The sequence below is a fragment of the Portunus trituberculatus genome, chromosome 44, assembly GCF_017591435.1.
Source record: "Portunus trituberculatus isolate SZX2019 chromosome 44, ASM1759143v1, whole genome shotgun sequence".
Lineage (NCBI taxonomy): Eukaryota > Metazoa > Arthropoda > Malacostraca > Decapoda > Portunidae > Portunus > Portunus trituberculatus.
In genome coordinates, this window is record NC_059298.1 from 1,513,550 (window position 1) to 1,531,324 (window position 17,775).

The 17,775-nt window shown below is 39.2% G+C and overlaps 1 protein-coding gene across 1 annotated transcript; it reads right to left on the minus strand.

Annotated features, from left to right (window-relative positions):
• Positions 1-2,618: 2,618 nt before the first annotated feature.
• LOC123518933 (actin-like protein 6B) lies at positions 2,619-9,509 on the minus strand. The gene is made up of 7 exons (XM_045280003.1): positions 9,402-9,509; positions 6,895-7,068; positions 6,486-6,622; positions 6,129-6,185; positions 5,716-5,895; positions 4,241-4,510; positions 2,619-3,625 (listed from the first exon to the last, which is right to left on the minus strand). The coding sequence occupies exons 1-7, from the start codon at positions 9,424-9,426 to the stop codon at positions 3,224-3,226; spliced, it is 1,245 nt and encodes a 414-aa protein (XP_045135938.1). The 5' UTR covers positions 9,427-9,509; the 3' UTR covers positions 2,619-3,223.
• Positions 9,510-17,775: the final 8,266 nt, after the last annotated feature.

Below are 17,775 nucleotides of genomic sequence, written 5' to 3' on the forward strand. Positions count from 1 at the left end.
AACAGGCGGCGTGACGTCACAAAAATGAAGCCAGCGCGCTATTGGTCGCTGCTGCCCCTACCCCTCTTTACACACAAAACATTGCCGACCGCCCATTTAAAATACATGGGAACCCCAGAGTTACGCTCCTTATTTTCCGTCTTATGTCCATGTTTCGCGGCCGCTTACCATATATGTGGCCTTAATAGACTCAAAATAGTCGTGGCATACTGTGCCACGAAGATTTAGACGGTCAATCATGCATACAAATGAGATAATACAGTGTTTTCGAGCTTTGGTGAACCTGGTGAGGTGTGGGAAGCTGTATTTGGGGCAAACTTATGATTGAGCAAGGTCATGTACACATATGATTATACATGTACATATGCATGTGCATTTAAATGAAGGATAAGTAAACTGTATATAAGGTGAAACTTTGCCTGAAGGTTGATTTTTCTTAGTATAGAAATTACTTAACGCGTCAAAATGCACTCTCTCTCTCTCTCTCTCTCTCGAGCTTTTATTTAGAATGATGTGTGATTTCATGTCACTGAGCGTTGGAAAAACATCAGTAACTGAAATTTTACTTCACTATTTGTTCCTTCTCATGCATTAAACGAGAAAAAGTAATCTTTTTGCCGTAATTTCTCCCAGAAACGTACTGCTATATTTATTTCAATATTGTAGCTATTTCGCAATAACACCGTTAATAACAGGTCTACATGACATATTTAGGAAACTATAATGTGGTTTACATAAGTTAAACTATCAGTTCTTTCTTAGTTTTTCTCTAGTAATGAAAAAGAAAGTGGAAATTGATTGGAGTGCATGCGTCTAGGCTAAGCTAGTCTTAAGCCCCTTGCAGCCTCTGCCTCCTAACTGCTTGCATGCTACCTTCCCGCGGTCCCCCCCCCCCCGTTTCCACAGAATGCATGCAAGTGACCGAGTGGTCTGACGGTATATTCAGACTCCCTCCCCCTGTTGCCTTGTAGGGTACGCCTTTTTAGGCAAAGGCTAGGAGAAGGAAAACTTCAAATCCAAACCCCCTGCTGCCTTGTAGGGTGTGCCTCTTCAGGCAAAGGCTAGGAGAAGGAAGACTCCAAAATCAAACCAACAAGACCCCAACGACGGAGCTATCCAGCGACGGCGGAAGAGGGCAGCGCCTGGCGGGCAGGCGACAAGGCGGGCCTTGACACATCAAGAACTCGGCAGCCCGATGCAACCAACATCGGAGAAGCTGCCTGTCTCATCTGTCTTGAGCCGCGGTGGAAACGATGTGGGCCAAGTGTGTGTGCGTGGCCGTCGCGCAGCCACGACCACCCAAAACAATACTCAGCGACTGGCATTCTGTCGTTTCCTCCACCTCTCTTTATCTTAAAGATAGGAGACGTTTGACTAACGACAGGACCCAGTACTCGGACACGAGTGGGAGCCGACGATGCTTAACACGAGAGAGGTAATGTTTTGGGTGTAAGTTGCAATCATAAGCTCCGCCCACTGGCTTCGGTTTTTTTTTTAGTACAGCTCCCATTATGTTTCAGATTTATGTAAACGACATTCACATTGGGGTAAACAGCTATATTAATTTATTTGCTGATGATGCAAAGCTGCTAAGAGTTATCAAAACCAGAGAGGACTGTCTGCTGTTACAGGAAAAAATAAACAAGGTCTATGAGTAGAGTAGGAAATGGAAATTGGACTTCAATGGCAAGAAATGTCACATAATGGAACTAGGAAAGAGCAAAAGAAGACTGGTATGGAACTATTTGATGGGAGAGGAAAATATGAAAACTAAAGAGGAAAAAGATCTGGGAGTGATCATACAGGAAAATCTGAGCCCCGAAAAACACATAAGCAAGATATTTGGATTATCATATAAAATGCTGACTAATATAAGAGTGGCATTTCAATACATGGACAAATATATGATGAAAAAAATCATCACAAGCATGATACATCCAAGGCTGGAATATGCAGCAGAGATGTGGTCTCAAGAGCTTTAAAAATGATATAAGAAAATTGGAAAGGATACAAGATTGCTACAAAGATGGTGCTGGAATTAAAGGACCTGACATATGAAGAACGACTGAAGGAAATAGGAATACCAACCTTAAAAGATAGAAGAGAATGTGGGGACCTAATAACAATGTACAAGATAGTCAATGGCATTGAAATGATAGACAAGGAAGACCTGGTGCTGGTAGCTAGCAAGGATACACATCCTTACTAATGCAGGTATCTACATGAATAAACTTTTGATTCTAATGTCTTGCAAATTAGTCTTTACATTTTGCTGGCAGGAGGCATAAAGCAAGGCATGAAGCCAAGAGTCATTAGAGAGCACACTTCTAATTCCAGGGCACAAAGCTTTTGTAATTTATTCCCAAGTTCATTTCATTAATATTCTCAGAAATGTACACTTCTTTGAGGCTTAATCTCTTGTCCTCACTAATCAATATTTACACACAACACACTAACTTCCTTACTGTCTATCTACATATGAGGCTGGCAACTCCATACAGGGTGACACAAAGCACCACATTGTCATACATGCATTCATTCAAAGACCATCCTACAAAACCACAGGTGACTACACTATCACCTTCTAGATATATAAAAGAGGAAAGTAAAAAAAAGTACAGCTAGTATTAATTTTATATATAAAATACTTACTAATATCTCATCAAGTGACAAAATGCTTGATGCCTGCACACACACACACACACACACACACACACACACACACACACACACACACACACACACACACCATCCCATCATACACACATTTCCATACCCCTACACCTCACACAAGATAAAACACATTTTTGAATTTTAGTGTCTAAACTTCCAGGGCACAATAAAATGATAGTGAATGAATACCGATTTTGAAAAATGAACAATGATTCCTATATAACAGGACAATCAATGAGAATAAACAAAAAAGTATAATAAACTACTATTGATTGTAAATCTTAGAAGTAATCTTTAATTCATTAACATCAAATATTGTGGCTTAAAACCTTTATGTCAATTTTAACTCCATACTCTTAAATGATATCTACGTACACATAAGACTGCTCTGATAATGCTGCAAACATTTTCCACATTTTTAGGTCTCACAGTTAGTCATTCAAGCTTACCTTGCATGTGCTTGTTAAACACCATTTACTTATGAACATAGAGAATTGAACACATTTACTAAGTTATCTATCCTGCCTCGCTGTACACAAAGGAAGCAAGTCTACGGGCATTTCCTTTCCACCTGTGACTTACCTGACTCATCATATTCTTGTTTACTTATCCACATCTGTTGGAAGGATCCCAGGGAGGCCAGAATGGAGCCTCCGATCCATGAGCCAAACCTCCTTTCTGTAGTACCAGTGGAGGAGATCAATTTGAACCTCATGTTGGGTGGAGTGCGACTAGACAGATCACGGTTGAGGCGTTCCACGTATCCATTGAGGAGGGAGTTGCCACCAGTCACTATCACGCTGGAGTACAGACTTGGCCGCAGGTCAATGTCACACAAGCCAATACTAGTGGAAACAACATGAGACATTCCCAGCATGGTGGAGCCCACACCCTTGATGTAGCTGGGGTCAAAGAGGCTCTCAGTGATCCGGTAGCGTTCCAGCCCATATTCCTGTATGAAGGTGTGAGTGAAGGGATTAGAGTCTGTGCTGAATGATCTAAACTATGTTGAACAAGTATAGTCATAGTCTAATCAACATAAATTTCTATTGTTTTCTTTCTCTTGTTGATTAATCTAAAACTCCCTGATTTGCTAGCAATCCCCTAGTAAAATCTGAAAATTGACAAATTCTTAGCAAATCAGAGGAATTTGAATCCAGCAAAAAAACACAAAACACACAGGAAGTAAGAGCAGATTAATCTATTCCTGTCCACAATTCTACTACAAGAACTTAATCCACCTATCATTGTTCTGTTCAATTGTGAGCTTCACTCTGAGGCCCAATTTTTTTTACACGACTACCTTAGACTCCTTTTAAAGTTTGACACAATACAACCTGTTTTGTGATCCACTGGCATCATAATTCATAGTTAAAGCATCGGGGGCCTGATCCTTCAATACTTGTAAATAATTAAGATGGTCTACTTTCATGCTTGACACATTTAGCAGACAATTAATAGGGCAGGCCAGATTCAGCTTTGAGAAAAAAAAAAAAAAAAAAAAAAAAAAAAAAAAAAAAAAAAAAAAAGTTAGCTCAGGAACAAACCAACAAGAGTAAGTCCTCACATTGTTGTAGCCTGAAGGGAATTCATAAGGTTCTGTGGGGATGCCCATGATGGCGTCCTCATCATAGGGCGCCTCGGAGCAGTGCAACAAGGTCTGTTGGAAGTCCCGCACCACCTCACGCTTCATGTAGTTGTGCCAGGAAGGTGTCACCTCTACAAGGTTGTTCTTTTTGGTCCATTTGGGTCGGTCTCCTTCCTTGACGGATTGCTTGTCTGCCACCATGTATGAAGGAACAATGTCCACACCTGACTCCTTCAGAAAATTATTGGCCTGAAAACAAAACAAGAAGCAATTTTTATAAGTTATTGATCTAAATAATTTAGTATTGGTTAAGGTCATAAAGGACAAAAAAGTAAGCTTTATGTTCCAAAAGATGCATAATAAAATGGAGAAACTTATGTGTGGAATGAAAGTTAAGGATCTTGTAAACTGAAGTATGAGATAGGCTCTTGAAGTTGTTACGTTGTTACCTGAGTTGGCCCTGAAAGTGACCCATTTTTTTTCTTTTTGCTGCTGTATCCCATCTTCTTATTTTATATTAATTATCAATATTATAATCATTTGTATTAGATGTTTAGTTGTAGTATATTACATAAGTTTATTCTCCTTTATATTTATGTGCTTTATGTCCTTCTAATGTAGTGAAATAGAAATCTAATTCACTGTGATGAGCAGAGATGCCAAGTGTAAGCAAAAGTGGGAGAAGAGCGTTGCCTGAGACAAAGGAGGCGAGAGGAGGCTGGGATGCTGGTCTGAGGGGAAGCAAATGCATTGTTGGACAGCCAGTTAATTTCTGTTGTAATGTCCATGCCACTATGCCATGAGGAGGAGGAAAGCTTCACATAATCCTTTCTCCTCACTCTACAGTAGTCCTGTAATATGCTTGTTCTATGCTGGACTGTTTTGCTACATCTTGATCTTGATTTTGACTTGTGAAAGCAATGCTAAAATCTCCAAGAAAATAACTACATTCATAAATCATGATGTTACTAAGTATGCTGGGTCATACTATATAGTACATTAAAAGTTTTTACCTTTTTCATTGTCCAAATCAATATATTTTAGACTTGTAATATGCCATACTTAAGATATTGATAGCAGTATTACAAGATAATCACAAACTATTTTTGTTTTGACCAACTTCTCCCAAAATTATCCATACATGGTATTTAAAAGTAGATACAGTATCATAATAATCAATGTTCTATGCATATGTATGCACCTTGGATTTAATACAACAATATTTTAGCTCATGTCAATAGGGAACATATATCAGTGGTGACATCTGGTGGATTAGTTCCGGAAACATCCCATTAATGTTGCAAGATATGCAAAATGAAATGTGTTATATTTAGAGACAGCAGGAACATTAGTGCATTACGAAGCACAAGATACAAAACAAAACAACAAGTCAAACACCAATGATATATCACTTGCAATGAATGCTGATACTGTTCGGTATAATAGAAACTCACCTGGTTCAAGAGAAAATCTCCTCCGAGAGGAGACTTAACAATGGCATGCTGGAGAACGTAGCCATCATGGACTGGGATGGCTGAGGTGTGTGTGGCGCCTGAGTCCAATACCAGACCTGTTGACCGGCCATTGGCAAATGCAGCAAGAACAGCAGATTTGACCAGGAAGAAGGCTGGCACCTGACCAATAAAAAAACCCCACTGAGTTCTACCATAGGCACAATGTGGTACTGTACATTGTCAAATGTGAATAAAAAAATATGAGTTTCGATTTGGACTTCTGCTCAGGATATTAACCAAATGAACACAAAACATCTCAACATCATATCCAGAAATCAAAACTTACTCAGTCACAGTATATGAGATGAAAGACTCAATAGCTCAGAGAAAAAAATAGGGATGTACAAAATTACCTGATACTTTTCAAAAACTAGTTCACAAAGCCGCTCCCTTTTACCACGAACGTTCCACTGAAAGTAACAAAACCACATTAAGATAATGAATATACAATTGTTACAATCATAAACAACAATTGCTATAAATCAAAAGCAGAGAGAGAGAGAGAGAGAGAGAGAGAGAGAGAGAGAGAGAGAGAGAGAGAGAGAGAGAGAGAGAGAGAGAGAGAGAGAGAGAGAGAGAGAGAGAGAGAGAGAGAGCACTCTATCATTTTTTTACTTGATGGTAATGGTTTTTGAAAACAGACACTATCACAAACAATATATAGATAAATGGCAAAGATTACAAGTGTTGAGCAATAACTGTGTACATACAGTGGCTTCTGAGAAGAGGACTGGGTGATACTGGGCCTCACTCTTAATACACTTTTCATAGGAGTAGTCCAGGACTTTCTCAAAGGTGTCCCAGTCCTCTATCATCCCCTCCTTCATGTAGTTCACCACCTCACATCCTGAAAAAATTGTCAGTTCTCTAATATTTCTACTTGGAAACTATAGGCAATTTCATGTGGTTTTAGTGAAACAGACTGGTTGATAATTACTGGATGAACTGATTGAATGCTGGGTGACAGACCATGAAAAGTTATCATGAGGGAAATATACAGGAAAGCAAGTAGCACATATTGGTAACTATACTAATGGTGCAGCAAGGTGATCAATCAGTGACTAACAAAGATTATGTTACACGTAAACATGAAACTCATTCCTGATAAAGACAACTTACCTTTACGAGGAACATGAAGAGCTACTGTGTCAATGTGATATTTCTTCTCATTAGTCTCTTGATCCTCAATGACCCCCACCCATGATGGGACATCAAACTTGGGAGAATCTTCCCCAGCATAGCCCACCCTCAGGGAGGAGTGGCCAGGATCAAACACCAGCGCCCCCACTTCATCTGTCATAAAGAAGATATATCATTACTTAATCTGGAAAACAAGTCAGAGCACAAAATTTTGCACACGATTATTCCTTTTCCTCAAGCATAGATATTGAAAGAGACACTGTATCCTTGGTAAACATTTATCATGAACAAAGCAAGTAAAGATATTAATGGGCATTGCTGATAAAATCTAAATTGATATAAGGTGTAGCTACATTTATAAGAAAACAAAAAGCATCTGAAAAAAATAACTTCTTTTCATGCATTTGGAAAAAAAAATCAAGAAGAATGGAGTGTATATTTCTTATTAAAGCCACTAACTCATATTGCCAAAAAAGCAAAGAAAATCCTTAAGCAGCAATGAAAACAGCAGTGTTAAAACCCAGCCACTGTTAAAGAGCAAAACATTTAAAAAAGTGAGACATGAGAATGTTCGGACCTGAGTTGCCATTGTTTGCATTTTCCATTTCTAGCATGCTTTCCCTAATTTACTCATGTACTCGTAATTACATATTAAAATATCACATCAAGCTAGAATAACGTGAAAATTATTAATGCAATAATAGATAAGGCAGTGCAACACTTCAAGAGAGAGAGAAAAAAAATGGTGTCATTATCTGGAAATACAAAACAGTGCATGGCTGGGTGGCTGATGGCACACTCTTTGACTATGAAGGCGCATGAAACACCAAGAAGAAGCAAATGACAATATCATGTTATTTGAGGGTAATTTTGACCTTAATGCAGTTTGCATTCTGTGCCTTGTGGTTGCTCTTCAGATGAAGAAGGTTTGGGTTACACAGTGCTACACTTGACTCGATTTCCCTACCAGTGGCGCTTGGCAAACTATTATTAGGGACCTCATAAGAGACACAAATTACTATTGAGAAGGAAATGAAAGGCCATGTTTAGATTGGTGAAAAAGAGTAAAATAATACCAGGGAGGTTGTCTACCTGCACTGTTGCCACACAAATGTTGGGTGTAACTACTTGACTTCCTCTTAGTTTCAGAAATTAATGACTACTGTTGGATAAAATAAAAATAAGTTATAAACACAGATCCAGTGCCAAATTTATAGTCATGTAGTACTAGGAACAAAGTGATAAATAAACAGCAACAATTTGTTTAGTCACCTAGAAAAATTGAAATCAAGTATCCAAATATGAATAAAGATTGTCCGTCTAATGAATTCCATACCTATTTGTTAATACTATGAGTATTATTGTTGAATATTAGTATAAAAAATGGTAGGTTAGCAACTTTGTCTCATAAGGCATACCTACAGTGATCAAAATAAGACGCCACAGACACACCGCCTGGGGATGTGAACTGCTTATATATGTGGATCGTTTTGTCAAATATGTAAAATTCAAACAAAAAACTTATCTTAGGTTAATGTTTTAATATAAGTCCTTGTCAGTAACTCATGACACGACATGTGGTGGTGGTATACTCATTGTACTTTATATTTATGATGTTTTTTTTTTTTGTGTGTGAATGGTTGGCTATTGTTGAGTCATACTGATGTTTTTGAAAATCAACACATTGTGCCAGAAACAGAGTTAGGTTTATGTTAGGTTAGACTGTTTGTTTTCTTACTTAACGGGTGAAACAAAAATAGGCCAAATTTTGTATTTCATCAAAAGAGGTCTAAGGAGATACATGACCAAATTTGGCAAATGATGGACTTGTAAATTTTTACCATATATAGCAAATGAAAGCAGACCTAATGATAAAAGAAAAAAATGGAGAAGTGACTCGGTAATAAATCTTGTAGACTACTATTAAGTGATAAACTATTTTTCTTGTTGATGTGTATATGAGATTGCCTCCAAAATAATAGCAATTCCATGGTGTTGAGAGAGAGAGAGAGAGAGAGAGAGAGAGAGAGAGAGAGAGAGAGAGAGAGAGAGAGAGAGAGTAATGTACAGTCCTGCAGCATTGTGCATCCCTTGTTATGACAACTGTGATCCACTAATACTAACACAATAATATGCATCAAACACTCTCATGAAAATCACAAATTTATGAAGAGAAAGGAATGAAGACCAACACAATCAGTGAGTTTGGACATTACTAAGGTAAAAACATAAACTTGTGAAAACTTTATCAAGAATAAGAGTCACCATAAATCTGAAGACTTAGATTACGCACAATATATCGAGGCACAAAATGTACGAGTAGAAACAATTATAATAAGCCGCGGGAATGAAGTGAACGAAACACCGCAGGGTCCCCAGTCATTTCCCCAGCCCGTGTCGGTCATCGTGGCGCCTTACTAGTGGCTTCACTCACTTCTGCAGTAACTGTGGAGCCCTGTGTTAAACGTAGGTGTACTGATACTCACCTCCACCGTAAACTCCGCCACTCATGCCTAAAATAGAGTGTTAAGGCAGCTCAACTTCAACCCGGCGCGGCGTCCTTCCCTCGCTTGTTGTGGTGCCGAGGAATGTTCTTCTATTCAGTACTGTTCGTTTGTAATTGCCACAAAATAGCATAAACGTGTCTTTACCTAACTAATTTTGTAAGAAAATACATAAAAAAGTTTTGTATATTTCCAACAAACTATTTGTCTACAAATGAAGCGGCATTAAAATCATGTTTAATCGCAATGTTTTTTTTTTTTTATCTAGCTCTGGGGACTGTCTTCAGAAAGCACAATAGAGATGGAGCTCCTTCAAGGAAGAGATAGGAAAAGGGAAAGTATGTTTTTGCAAAGAAAATTGAATCTATGAGTGATGAGAGATGGGCCAAGCAAACATATAATGCATGTAGAGAAAAGTCCAAATGGAACAAAGAAGTAGAAAGATGGACAGGGAAAGTAAGAATGGAAAATGACTGGCCAGAATTAAGAGTAAAGGAAATCAAAACCAGAACAGAAGGACATCAGGAATGGAGGAATGGTATGGAATTAAAGAGTACATTGAGGCGGTACAGAAACAAGGAGAAGATAGTTAGAAAAGAGTGGTACCAGGATGACCGGGCAGGAAAATTACTATTCCAAGCAAGAAGCGGTAGGTACATTATAGAGGTGAATGGTAGAAATAGAAACCCTGATGAACAACAATGTGGTATGTGTGGAGAGGAAAAAGAAAGTGCAAAACATTTTATAGTAATGTGTGACAAGTACAGAAAGCAGAGAAAAGCTCTGAATAATCAGGTAGCAAATATCATAGGTAGGGAAGAATGGGAGGAGAGAAAAGAGAGGGATTAGAACAGTACTAGGACTGACAGGAAACAAAGAAAATGATAATGAAATAGTGAGCCACACGAAAATCTTCTTAGTCGAGAGCTGGTCAACAAGAGTAACTTTACAAAAGGTGAAAGAAGGAGAGAGAGGATGCGATTTTAAGCGTTACAGGTTCAAAGAAGATGTCTTGAATTAATGATTTAACAAAAAAAATCACAAAGAAAAATAATTAATTTCAAGTAATCAATGATGTGAACTTGCAAGCAATAAGATATGAAGAAAGTAAACATAAGTAGGAAGGATAATTCTTTCTAACTACTCTCGCCGTTTTTGTCTACCTCCATAGGCAGGAGTTTGACAGGAATCACATCATTTAGTCCCTTTCACTACCAAACTCTGGAACCTCCTGTCTGCTTCTATATATTCTTTCGTTGTCTTTGGCTATTACCCCTCTCACAAAAAAAAAAAAAAAAATGAAAGGCAGAATGAAGGTATACTTTAGCGACTAGGGAAACCAGTCGATTTGCGACTTTATTTACGTTGTGACGTCACGGAGTAAGCTTTGAAAATGTGGTCCCCTGGTATAAAAGATGTTAGTGTTGGTGAGGGAAAAAGAGCACATTTGGACCCCAGAAATGAATTATACAGTAAAAAAAAAAGCTTGCACAAATCGTCGTTCGACGAAATATCGGCCATTCTACAAGAACTGTTTCCTTCAATGCAAGGTGTTGTTGGAGGTGAGAATTGAAGACTTGTCAGGATTTAATTGAGAAATGTAGGCTAATTTAAAGTGTGGTAGACACTCGTTCCTTTCCTTCTACTTAGCCAGGGACATATCCACAGGCATTTTCTTTTCTGTTGACTCTTCTGGTACGCCAAAAGAAAAACAACCACAGCTTCAGCATCGTCACTGGAGGAAGACATCTTGGCGGGTAGCTGTTTGTTTACATTCACTTTCCACCAAGGCCCCAACTATTTATAGTCGTCGCTACGTCTGACACTTTCTGACTAGAAAGGATGAGTCGAAAACTCTACCGACGTAAAATTTCAGTCGCAAATTGATACGTGTTAACCCGCCTTAACGGAGGTATATGACTACTGCTTCTACTTTTAAATGTAGCAAGAAATGTTTGGCTACGAACTACACAACTAGTATATACTGTATTTTACCTTACGATGCTGAAGGGAAGCAAAAAACAAATTGAATAGAAGAAAATAAGGGAAACTACAGGAAGCCGTCACCCTGTCAAGTCTACACGTTGCAGTCTATAAATCTAAAGGTGGCAGTTCCCGAATGTATGCTGACCAAACTAAATGGACAAAATTAGACATGTACTGTACCTTCAAACTTTCTGTCTCCACCTACGTGCCATGTAAGAATTCAATGCCACATCAACGGACACATATTTACATAGCTAATCTTGCCTACGTGCAGCCAATTGCAGCAGCAGCAGCTTGCATCTTTCTCTTCCCTTATAGTGTATCTATTAAGTTTTCTTTCCTTGTGATCTCTGTTATTGATTGTGTATATTAATGTGAATGAAAAAAAAAAAAGATAGGCTAGTTATAGTAAAAAAAAAGTCTCAGTATCATGATGTTTGAGGAGGAAGAGGAGGTCAGTCATGGGCAGGTTAATCGTGGCTATGTAAATGTAGTTGGGAAGATATGGGGGACAAGGTGCGAGAGAGAGAGAGAGAGAGAGAGAGAGAGAGAGAGAGAGAGAGAGAGAGAGAGAGAGAGACTCCTCACAAAGCCAGACCACAGTCGCGTCATCAAAGAAGCGTCACGTCTCCACCTTTTCGGCCACCCAGAACGTGTCATGATCAGCGGCATATGGTAAGGGACGTCCCAGACACAAACACACATGAGAAAATGAGCAGGAGAGGAGGAGATAAGGCGAATATGACTCATAATGTACATGAAGTGGAGGAAAAGGAAGCTACTGCTCGAGATACTTATGCAGCTCAGATCTTAATGAACAATGGTTTTAGATAGATGGCAGGAGAAGCAACACATTTCACTGAGTTTACGGTGCTTGCAGTTGCTACTTCATATCCTGAGCTAATGCAGAAGGGTAGGTACAGGGAGGGACGAAAGAAGGAGATGGTGAAATAATCTATGGCACCACAACCAGCAGATCAAGAGAGAATCACTCTGTCTTCGCCAGCTTAAAGTAAAAAGAATAAAACGTGTTGGAAGTTACTCAAATAAAAAGATGAAGGAAGAGAAAGAGGAAAATTATGAAGAGCAAAGAGAGGAGGAGGAGAAGGAGGAGGAGGAGGAGGAGGAGGAGGAGGAGGAGTAAGTCAGTGGTGTAGTCTTCTTGAGGAACGGAAACAACAAGAGCGAAATAAAGATGTAGAAAGATGAAGAGAAGACGAGGTTGAGGCAAACAATATTTTCTTCGAAAGTGTCGTGTTTATGAGACGAGGAGAATGGCGAGGAGAAGGAGGAGGAGGAGGAGGAGAAGCAGAAGAAGGAGGAGGAGGAGACTTACGAGGAAACAAAAACGTATAAAAATGAAGAGGAGCAAAACTTAAGAGGATTAGTGAAAAAAAAAAAAAACGAAAGGAGAACCAAGTAAGTGAAGAAGATGAAGATAAAAACAAGCCTCTCCCCCCCCACACACAAAAAGCTGAAAGCAGAACAGCAACATCAACAACAAGACTAATAATAAGACAGGAACAAAGAATTAAAACAACGAAAAACAAGAATGTATACAGTAGATACAGGTGCAACACGACCCTAAGCGAAGGAGGAGGAGGAGGAGGAGAAGGAGGGACCAACCTAAAGATTTATAGTCGCAGCGCCTCGTAATTCACAGGGAGGTGCTCAGGTATGCTGCAGCTATACCCACACCCACCTACACCTCCTCCTCTCTGCACCACTTCAGAGTATCTACAAACCAGACGGTAAGCATTAGACACGATAACGTAAGCTCGTATTTAGAAACGCGTTGCTCTCTCACCACGACTATTTTCAAAACTCACAGCGATGATTAGATGTGTTTTCAAGACCGTTTATCATCTTAATAATGTAGAAATTTTGGTAAACTGTCATTAGAACGTGCGGTGTGGTGTAAAAAAAGTGATTCGGAATGTTATGGACCTTACGCTCAAAACACTTCGATATTCAAGTGACTTTAATTAAACTGCATGATTCGAATGTTACTAAAGTTATCGGGAGTTTTCAAGAGAGTTTTCTCAATTCTGGCGGGAGTTTTAACAAGGATTCTACATCATCAGTGGCCCGGCAGACGCTTATGAGAGCCAGACTGTTAATTTCTGTGGCCTTCGAGAGTCGCTCCGGAGAGGGAAAGAAGGTTTTTAATTAAGAGCACTACTGAGAAATGTTGTGCCGTGTGTAGTTTGTGTGTGCGAACATACTTGATAATAAATGCTCAAATTGAACTGATATATTACTTTTTTGATTACTATGCATACGTACGTGCGTAGCTGCTGAAGAAAAGTGAGAGAGAGAGAGAGAGAGAGAGAGAGAGAGAGAGAGAGAGAGAGAGAGAGAGAGAGAGCACATTTCCATTTATACATAACTATGAGTGAAGATGACAGCGATGACAAGAAGAAGAGGAAGAAAAAGAAGAAGAAGAAAATAAGAAAGAAGAAGAAGAAGTAGAAGAAATAGAAGGAAAAAGAAAAAAACTACCACCACCATCACCACCCCCCACCACATCCACCATAAACAACATCACCACTACTAGGACAACTACTCAACTTTAGTAGTAAGTAGTGTATGAAGAAAACGAGGAGGTAAGATTAGGAGGATGGCTGGCAGCTGTACAGACACGAGGGATGGACTAAGTGCCGTTTAAGTAGACAATAAAATAGAAAGAGACCTTAGCGTCGTTCTCGAGTAATAGACGGGATGGATGGTGGCAGGCTGACACACACACACACACACACAGAGAGAGAGAGAGAGAGAGAGAGAGAGAGAGAGAGAGAGCGCGGATAGGGGTTGGAACGTGATAAGGCGGCTGCGAGAGTGAGATAGACGTAATAGTAGTAGTAGTAGTAGTAGTAGTAGTAGTAGTAGTAGTAGTAGTTGATGTTGTTGTGGTAGAGGAATATGGCTATTTTGTGTTCAAGAAGTGTGTATCGCTGCCTCATCTATTTTTTTTCTCCTCCTCCTCCTCCTCTTCTTTTCTTGTTGTTGTTGTTGTTCTTCTTCTACTGCTGCTGCTACTACTACTACTACTACTACTACTACTACTACTACTACTACTACTACTACTACTACTACTACTACTACTTCTACTACTACTATACTACTACCACTATAACTATTTATTTTTCATCTTCCTTTTCCTCCTCTTTCTCCTCACCCTTCCCTCTTCTTATATTACTTTTACTTTCATTTTTTCTTCTCATTTTCTCCTTCTTTCCTCAGAGAGAGAGAGAGAGAGAGAGAGAGAGAGAGAGAGAGAGAGTTTGGAGACTTTGTCCTTTCCTTACTATCAGACCGGCAGTAGCTACACTATAAGAAAGCGACTGGTTGTTTTGTTTTCTTATAGCGTGACAGGAAGTGACAACAAACACGGATTTAGATTACGGTTGAGTTACGTAGGCGGTAATACAGAGGAAGGATATAGTAGCTGCTCAATTTTCTCTTTTTTATACCATGTGGGATTTTCCCAGGAATTTATGGGCTAAAGGGGATACTTTTTTGGGGTACCTCCTATCTTAAAGCCCACCCGCTGGGAAACCGCTGCCCCAAGTGAGGAAACCCAACCTACACTCGGACCGTGGACAGGATTTCATGATTTTATACAGCTTCAGAAACTTATGTGGGGATTAAAATAGTGAAGACTTTGGCCATTAATCTTCTGACCTCCATAGACTCTTCCTAATGCCAATAAAATGGTCTAATCGTACACAAATCTTAAGGTAAAAATGTGTCCCAGTATTGAAGGAGTTAAGTGTCTTGCTACCACCACCACACATGTAAGGAAATGCCCAATAGCCTTGAGGAGGAGGGACTCAGAGTTTGACCGTAGCCTTCCACGTACAGCACGGAAACCAGCAATAGTGTTGGTGGTAGCAGCTGTTTAGTCTCGTTCGTGTTCTTGCTCTTCTTGTTCTTTTTGTCCCTGTTCTTGTTCTTAGAATTACCGTTTCTTCACCGTTTCTTCTTCTTCTATTTATTGTTATTATTATTATTATTATTATTATTATTATTATTATTATTATTATTATTATTATTATTTCTTCTTTCGTTTTTTCTTCTTAGTAACAGAATGTAAAGAAAGGGAACAAGAAAGAAGAAGAAGAAGAAGTAGTAGTAGTAGTAGTAGTAGTAGTAGTAGTAGTAGTAGTAGTAGTAGTAGTAGTAGAAGAAGAAGAAGAAGAAGAAGAAGAAGAAGAAGAAGAAGAAGAAGAAGAAGAAGAAGAAGAAGAAGAAGAAGAAGAAGAAGAAGAAGAAGACAAAAACAAGAACAAGTACAAGAACAAGAACAACAGCAACAGTAACAACATCGACAAAAACTACGTCTCAAACACCAACATATGAACAACACACACACACACACACACACACACACACACACACACACACACACACACACACACACACACACACACACATAGTAATTAGGAAGCATACAAGAATCAAACACGTCAGTCGGTACTTCCTGGCGATAACGGATAAGATAACAACAACGTCTATCCTTGCAATGAGAGGGAAAGAGCGAGAGAGCAAGTGAGCTAGTGAGTGAGTCAGGTGCACGTGGTGTCCAGTTTTCAGAAGCGCTTTACCCTCTCACACCACGACTGCAAGTACTTACAAAGAGCACAGAGAGGATTACTTGAAATATATTACTGTAGGAATGTCGTTAATCTATCACTAGAACCATGATAACTTCCTTAAAACCGATATGATTTCAAACAGAGGCTTTCGAGAGTATTTGAGATGTGGCAGTTAAATGTTTTGGGAGATGATGGTCCAATATCCTCAAGAGTGTTTCTTCTGTTAACCAATAAAAAAACCCCATCACATTAATCTGACAATATAGAACCACAAGAACATCCTTAAATACCTGCTTAGTTACCAGTAGAGTCTTTTGAATGAAATGCAGGTGTAGCGCAGTGTTGCAGAATGTGATCGTTTAGCATCTCACATTGGAGAAAAAAAAATAACGTTATGCTGCAAAAAATATTATGTTCCCTATTTCTTTGTTCTGCGTAGTTTTGCCAGAGAGAGAGAGAGAGAGAGAGAGAGAGAGAGAGAGAGAGAGAGAGAGAGAGAGAGAGAGAGAGAGAGAACATTTCCGGGCAAGGCAGTAACTTAACGAACCTTTAAGACTAAAATTAAATAACAGGAAAAAAAAAATATGCTTAGATGATGTAAATGGATTGAAAAAAAAAGAAAGAAAGAAACGATTGATGCAACTAACAAAACTTACTAAAAATAAAGACAAAAAGTAGAACAGGAAGGAAATATTCGTGTTTTTTGTATATTCTTTTTTTTTTTTGTTGTAATAATTGTTGAGCACTTTTTGAGCTTTGTTTGCTGTACTTGTGTGTGTGTGTGTGTGTGTGTGTGTGTGTGTGTGTGTGTGTGTGTGTGGAAAGAAAGTATAAATAGAAAAAAGAAGAAAAAAGAAAGAGAAATTATAACTGACTGGAGGAAGAAAATGAGGAAAATGAAGTGAGGACGAAAGCAAGGATGGGATGATTAGGAAAGGGAGAGTGGGAGGAGTAAACACTTTTCTGGTGGGAGAGAGAGAAGGGGAACGCTTTCCTGAACCCTCCCACCACCACCACCATCACCACCGATACCACCATCTTTCTCCATATCAGGCTTATCTGAGTCACACACACACACACACACACACACACACACACACACACACACACACACACTTGTCAGTCAGTGTATATGAGAGCGGTGGTATGTGATAGTGGTGAGGTTTATCGTGGTGGTGATTGAGATAGTGATGTGCTGTGGTAACTTGCGCGACGGCAGTAACAGCATTGTGGTGATTAACGTGGTGTTGCGTGGTGGAAGGTGTTTGGGTGGAGAGAGAGAGAGAGAGAGAGAGAGAGAGAGAGAGGGTGGTGAAGGTCATGATCGGTAGGGTGAATGATTAGCTGAGTGACTGGTGAAGGATGTGGTGAATTGAACGTGTGATGGTGAAGGTAATGAATGAACGGTTAGTGGAATGACAGATAGGTTAGTCTGCAGTGTGTGTGTGTGTGTGTGTGTGTGTGTGTGTGTGTGTGTGTGTGAAGCTGCGATGAGAAGTGAAGGAAAGACAAATCGTCTCGAGAATCCGTTGTCTGTTGGAAGGTGTCACTGTTACTTACTTCTTACCAAAGGACTGTCAGTTCAAGCAGGAATCGTATGAAAAAAAGAGAGAAAGAAAAGAGTATCATTGTTAATTCTTATTCATTACTCGAACAAATATCTAGGAGTGATTGCCAAGGAAGAAGAAAAAAAGAGATATTTGTCTCTTCCTGATCTATTTTGAGTCTTTCATTTTAGAAACACGAGAAGAGTTATTTTGTTGAACATATAA